The sequence below is a fragment of the Borostomias antarcticus genome, assembly GCF_949987555.1.
Source record: "Borostomias antarcticus genome assembly, chromosome: 13".
Taxonomy (NCBI): domain Eukaryota; kingdom Metazoa; phylum Chordata; class Actinopteri; order Stomiiformes; family Stomiidae; genus Borostomias; species Borostomias antarcticus.
The window spans coordinates 19832805-19839546 of record NC_140246.1 but is presented as its reverse complement, the minus strand read 5'-3'; the positions used below and the strand labels follow the sequence as shown (position 1 = coordinate 19839546).

General features: G+C 50.3%; 2 protein-coding genes across 2 annotated transcripts; one reads left to right on the top strand and one right to left on the bottom strand.

The window, feature by feature from the left end:
* Positions 1–1506: 1506 nt before the first annotated feature.
* LOC311316842 (epiphycan-like) lies at positions 1507–4072 on the top strand (the record flags this gene model as incomplete). Its single annotated transcript, XM_084447776.1, has 4 exons — positions 1507–1663; positions 1916–2118; positions 2980–3075; positions 3902–4072. 4 exons carry the CDS (start codon positions 1507–1509, stop codon positions 4070–4072), a joined length of 627 nt encoding a protein of 208 aa, XP_084303902.1.
* Positions 4073–5459: 1387 nt separating this feature from the next.
* LOC311317040 (uncharacterized protein) lies at positions 5460–6741 on the bottom strand (the record flags this gene model as incomplete). The annotated part of the gene is made up of 4 exons (XM_084448038.1): positions 5460–5834; positions 5967–6170; positions 6322–6409; positions 6737–6741. The coding sequence occupies 4 exons, from the start codon at positions 6739–6741 to the stop codon at positions 5460–5462; spliced, it is 672 nt and encodes a 223-aa protein (XP_084304164.1).
* Position 6742: the final 1 nt, after the last annotated feature.

The following is a 6742-nucleotide window of genomic DNA, read 5'->3' as shown; positions in this document are numbered from 1 at the left end:
ACCAATTGCTCTGCTACAACTGTATTACAGTTATACTAATCACAGGCTAGCATGTTAGCTTAGAAACATGAGAAGTTAATCTCAACGGAATATTCGCCAAAAAGCTTTGACACACATTATCATAGGGGTCGTTGAAAATGACAACATTTTTTTAACATAAAATAAAATACAACAATTTTCCAAATGTATGTGAATAGCATAAATACACGTTCAGATCTCACAGAGTTTCAATAAGCTTGTGAAACAGGCTGAGAAATCTCTCCCTGCGCTCCAGGGCCTCGGGGTTGGGGTGAGGGTCAGGGCTGGACTCTGGCTCCCTTCCTGTTCCGGCCGCTGTCCTCTGGTGCTCCTCCTTCCTCCTCTCCAGCTCCTCCCTCTCTCTCTTCAGGGTGCGTCTGTCCCTGCTGAGCATGGCCATGTCCTTCTCCACCCCCCCCCTCTCTCTCTCCAGCACCGCTCTCTCTCTCTCCATGGCCGCTCTCTCTCTCTCCAGAGAGGCCTGGTCTCGGTACAAGGCTGCCATCTCCCTCTCCATCCCCGCTCTCTCTCTCTCCAGGACCCGCCTCTCCCTCTCCAACACCTCTCTGTCTCTCTCCAGCGTCACCCTCTCTCTGTCCAGCAGGGCTCTCTCGCTGTCCACCTCGTCCACCTCCTGGTGCATCTCTCTGCTCCCCCCTCCCTCTTCCTCCTCCTCCTCCTCCTCCTCCTCCCTGCTAATGAGGACTTCGATCTCCGACCCGCCCCCTGCCCGCAGAGCCGGCCTCTTCCTGGGCCTGCTGGCGGGCAGGAAGTGGTGGTCTCCGGCGCCGGGAGCGGCGAGGACGGGGGCGCTGCCGGCCAGACGGCCCTCCAGGGCGTCGCTCATCAGGGTGAAGTAGGGCCACTGGTCCGGCCACGCCTTCACGCCCTCCAGAGGGAACTTCAGATCCTGCCAACCAGAGAGCAGAGACAAGACCCTGGTCAGACCACCTGACCACCGGAGACTAACGCAGACGTGACACCATGATGGTCAGCAGGGTCTGGACATGTTCTCCCTAGGGGAGAGGAGGGCATGACGGGTAAGAGAGAGGAAGGACCACCTTGTACTTCTTCTTCAGGTTGTCCCACTTCTTGCTGGCCTGGCTGTGGGTCATGACCCCCTGCAGTCCCATGTGCTTCAGGATGGCCCTGCAGGAGCCACAGGGAGTCACAGGCGCTGTGTTAGTGCATGTATGCATCAGGTCATGTGTGCATCAGGTCATGTGTGTATCAGGTCATGTGTGTATCAGATCATGTGTGTATCAGGTCATGTGTGTATCAGATCATGTGTGTATCAGATCATGTGTGTATCAGATCATGTGTGTATCAGGTCATGTGTGTATCAGATCATGTGTGTATCAGGTCATGTGTGTATCAGATCATGTGTGTATCAGATCATGTGTGTATCTCCCTCTCCCTTCTCCCTCTCTTCTCCATCTTCTCTTCTCTGTCTTTCTCCATCTGTCCATCTTCCACCCCATCCCAGGTATGCCCACCTGTCTGCTGTGCACCTGTCTGGGTAGCTCTGTCTACTGTGACGACCTGAAGCTGGACAGCATCCCCCCTCTCCCCAAAGAGACCACTCACTTCTACGCCCGCTACAACAGGATCCAGAAGATCAGGAAGTCCGACTTCGCCAACATGAGTAGGTGTTGTGTTTCAGTAGGAGGGAGGGACTCTGCAGTGTTGGGCATTGAATGGGTGTGGATGTCAATTAGTGATGTCATCGGCATCATCCTACAACAAAGTTCAAAGTTCGATGTTCAGTATAAACCCCACTGATGAAAAAAAACAACCTACATTTGCAGCCCAAGAACATTTTGACAAGACTAACAAAATCCACCGACACAATCATTTCCCTTTCAGCAGTAGTGTGTGATCTCTTCTCTCCTCACAGACAAGCTGAAGAGGATTGATGTGACCGCCAATGAGATCTCCGCCATCGCCGAAGACGCGTTCAGCGGCCTCTCCGCCCTGGAGGAGCTGGTGATCCGGGAGAATGGTGTGGCCCAGCTGCCCGCGCTGCCCGCCTCCATGACCCTGGTGGATGCCAGCCACAACAACATCGGCGCCACGGGCATCCACAAAGAGGCCTTCAAGGTGCGTGACAGAAAAACAACAACAGCACGGCGTCGGCTCCGTATTGGTAGCGTGAAGCTTAACATGACCTAGGGTGGCCCGAATGGTGCAAAAGAGATAGAGTTTGGTATGTTTTTTTGCGTGGCTGTAAGCCAGTGCACCTAGGATAGCGTTTATCTGGTTGTCACTCCCTCCCTCCCTCCCTCCATCCGGTCAATGTTGACCTGCATTTCTGTGTTGGCACCACAAGAGGCAGTAGTCCCAGCACACCAAAATAAAGAAGGACACCAAAACATCAACCCGCTGATCTCCACTGCACAAGTAGAGTAGTGGTGGAAGCATTGGACTCCCACCCGGGAGATCGGGGTTGAAGGACCTGGTGGGGATGATTTTATGGGACTATACCCCAAACCTCCACATGTTCATCCTTTCACTCCAACCTTTACCCCTTGCCTTAGAGGTCAGATCCTGTCCCAACCCCAATCCTTATTCTAACCCCAACCCACACTCCTTCCCTTATAGGTCAGATCCTATCCTAACCCCAACCCTTATTCTAACCCCAACCCACACTAGGGACTGGAAGGACACCAAAACATCAACTCGCCGATCTCCACTGCACAAGTAGAGTAGTGGTGAGAGCATTGGATTCCCACCCGCGAGATCGGGGTTCAAGGCCCCGGTGGGGATGACTTTATAGGACTATACCTGAAAACTCCACATGTTCATCCTTTCACTCCAACCTTTACCCCTTCCCTTATAGGTCAGATCCTGTCCCAACCTTAACCCTCATTCTATGTTAATGCTCAGAATCCTCTCACAGGGGACATTTTGGACAAAACCATAGACTGCCTGGCGGAAACGTTTCTCTCTCTATTTTTCCAGGACATGTCGGGCCTGCTGTACCTGTACCTCACAGACAACCACATCGACCACATCCCTGTGCCCCTCCCAGACAGCCTGCGCTCGCTGCATCTACAGGTACCTTCTTTTCTTCTGCTTGGGAACCTACAAGGGAGGCGTGTAGCTCGGGAGGTAGCAGGCCGGCTGGGCATCGGAAGGTCCCCGGTTCGATCCCCACTCCTGGCAGTGTGCCGAAGTGTTCTTGAGCAAGACACTGAACCCCGAACTCGCTCACTCGATGTTCTCGCCGTGTTCGCAAGGGTTTCACCCCATAAAGAACCCAATATGAAAAACATGCAGAAGAGCAGATGCTAATGCTGTCCGTCCCTGGTGAAGACGGACAGGAGCATTGAATTGGTCCCTAAGGGGGAAGGACGATGGGATAAGGAAAAGAATTTGGTGGACGCTCCAGTCAATTTGTGTGTGTGTGTGTGTGTGTGTGTGTGTGTGTGTGTGTGTGTGTGTGTGTGTGTGTGTGTGTGTGTGTGTGTGTGTGTGTGTGTGTGTGTGTGTGTGTGTGTGTGTGTGTCGCCTACCTTACACGCCAGTTAGTGTGATGCGTGTTTCACTGCGTGACAAATAAAAAGATGTATGATGACGTAAGCAGGGCCAACACTGTCCCCTGGGGGTCGATGAAGGGAGTATTGGCTCTAGTGGGTTTACAGCGGGTGCACCAAGTTTGACAGTGTAAACTGATCACCATTTTCATCGTATGAATGTAATAGTGATACACAATGGGATTAATGTGTTTCAGGTATTCTATTCTTTGTGGAGGAGCAAGGAATCTGTCCAGACGGTCATCGTAATCTGTCCAGGCAGTAGTATTCCGTATGCTCATGTGTGACGCACTGTCAGCTTTTTAAAGGATACTCTCTGATTTATTTGTGGCTGTTTTGTTTTGTAGCGTAATAACATCCAGATGATGCACGAGGACACGTTCTGCAACCTGAAAGACTTCAACTACATCAGGAACGCTCTGGAGGACGTCCGCCTGGACGGGAACCCCATTAACCTCAGCAGAACCCCACAGGCCTACATCTGCCTGCCCCGCGTGCCCGTCGGGGACCTCATCTGACCACACACACACACACTCACACACACTCACACACACACAATTGCACATTTCACTGACACAAAACACATACATACAGACATTCAAGTGACAACAAATAGACAACATACAACATACGAAACACATGCTCAGGCACACGTATGACTCAACATGTGCACCACAACTAGCATGTGCAGGCACACTTCCATATCTCCACTTTGTTATCTAAGGTAATACACATGTACATACCACACACACACACACACACACACACACACACACAGGCCTCCTCAGCAGGCTACCATTCTATTGTGCCTATGCTGAACGGCGATCTGCACATACACACACAATCATCTACCTTCCTATCACTAACAAGATTATTTAAGCCTACTGGTTCCATTCAAACATACACACAAACACACACACAATCATACATTCACACATACACACACACACCAGGGCAGAGAGAGAGAGCGAGAGAGAGAGAGTCTACCTCTCCCTCTAACACAGAGACGTTTGTCAGAAGCCAAACTGTTCCGCAACTTGATTAAAAAGAGAACAATCGAGTTCTGATGAATCTATTTTATTGATCAAGCAATCTTCGCAAACATCCCGCTGGTTTTGTTTATGTATTTCTGACTGGCAATGACAACCAGTAATATTGTTTAAATATGTTTGTTTTATAAAGATAAAAATAATATTAATATTAAAGATGAATCTAACACTTTTGGAAATGTTCATTCTAACTAGCAGAATCAAACTGAAGCTGGTGCTTACTGAAGGTAAATTGAGTATCTAATGCAATAAAAGAAGCATTGAAACACAAGCATTTGTTGTAAAGTCTGTACTGTAATATAAAAATATATATATTCAGAAACCTTTTTTTACATGAACTGCAATATTTGGTATATGACATTTCAAAGTGATGTTTTAACCATGCACAATAGCCTATACATAGACCGTTAAAGACTATTGTATGACTTTGGGAGGGGGGGCGGGTGTTATGGGTGTGGATGGGTTAAAGAATAATAACTATAATAGCTTGCTATTGTGTGCTTTGTATGGAAATACCACAATTGAATAAAGATGTTTTGATGACCTCTCCAACATGGGAGTGGCTTAACGTTTTCATTGAAAACTTATCAGTGTGTTTTTATATGAAGCGACATACCTAGAAATGAACAGCTAAACCAAACCAATTGCTCTGCTACAACTGTATTACAGTTATACTAATCACAGGCTAGCATGTTAGCTTAGAAACATGAGAAGTTAATCTCAACGGAATATTCGCCAAAAAGCTTTGACACACATTATCATAGGGGTCGTTGAAAATGACAACATTTTTTTAACATAAAATAAAATACAACAATTTTCCAAATGTATGTGAATAGCATAAATACACGTTCAGATCTCACAGAGTTTCAATAAGCTTGTGAAACAGGCTGAGAAATCTCTCCCTGCGCTCCAGGGCCTCGGGGTTGGGGTGAGGGTCAGGGCTGGACTCTGGCTCCCTTCCTGTTCCGGCCGCTGTCCTCTGGTGCTCCTCCTTCCTCCTCTCCAGCTCCTCCCTCTCTCTCTTCAGGGTGCGTCTGTCCCTGCTGAGCATGGCCATGTCCTTCTCCACCCCCCCCCTCTCTCTCTCCAGCACCGCTCTCTCTCTCTCCATGGCCGCTCTCTCTCTCTCCAGAGAGGCCTGGTCTCGGTACAAGGCTGCCATCTCCCTCTCCATCCCCGCTCTCTCTCTCTCCAGGACCCGCCTCTCCCTCTCCAACACCTCTCTGTCTCTCTCCAGCGTCACCCTCTCTCTGTCCAGCAGGGCTCTCTCGCTGTCCACCTCGTCCACCTCCTGGTGCATCTCTCTGCTCCCCCCTCCCTCTTCCTCCTCCTCCTCCTCCTCCTCCTCCCTGCTAATGAGGACTTCGATCTCCGACCCGCCCCCTGCCCGCAGAGCCGGCCTCTTCCTGGGCCTGCTGGCGGGCAGGAAGTGGTGGTCTCCGGCGCCGGGAGCGGCGAGGACGGGGGCGCTGCCGGCCAGACGGCCCTCCAGGGCGTCGCTCATCAGGGTGAAGTAGGGCCACTGGTCCGGCCACGCCTTCACGCCCTCCAGAGGGAACTTCAGATCCTGCCAACCAGAGAGCAGAGACAAGACCCTGGTCAGACCACCTGACCACCGGAGACTAACGCAGACGTGACACCATGATGGTCAGCAGGGTCTGGACATGTTCTCCCTAGGGGAGAGGAGGGCATGACGGGTAAGAGAGAGGAAGGACCACCTTGTACTTCTTCTTCAGGTTGTCCCACTTCTTGCTGGCCTGGCTGTGGGTCATGACCCCCTGCAGTCCCATGTGCTTCAGGATGGCCCTGCAGGAGCCACAGGGAGTCACAGGCGCTGTGTTAGTGCATGTATGCATCAGGTCATGTGTGCATCAGGTCATGTGTGTATCAGGTCATGTGTGTATCAGATCATGTGTGTATCAGGTCATGTGTGTATCAGATCATGTGTGTATCAGATCATGTGTGTATCAGATCATGTGTGTATCAGGTCATGTGTGTATCAGATCATGTGTGTATCAGGTCATGTGTGTATCAGATCATGTGTGTATCAGATCATGTGTGTATCTCCCTCTCCCTTCTCCCTCTCTTCTCCATCTTCTCTTCTCTGTCTTTCTCCATCTGTCCATCTTCCACCCCATC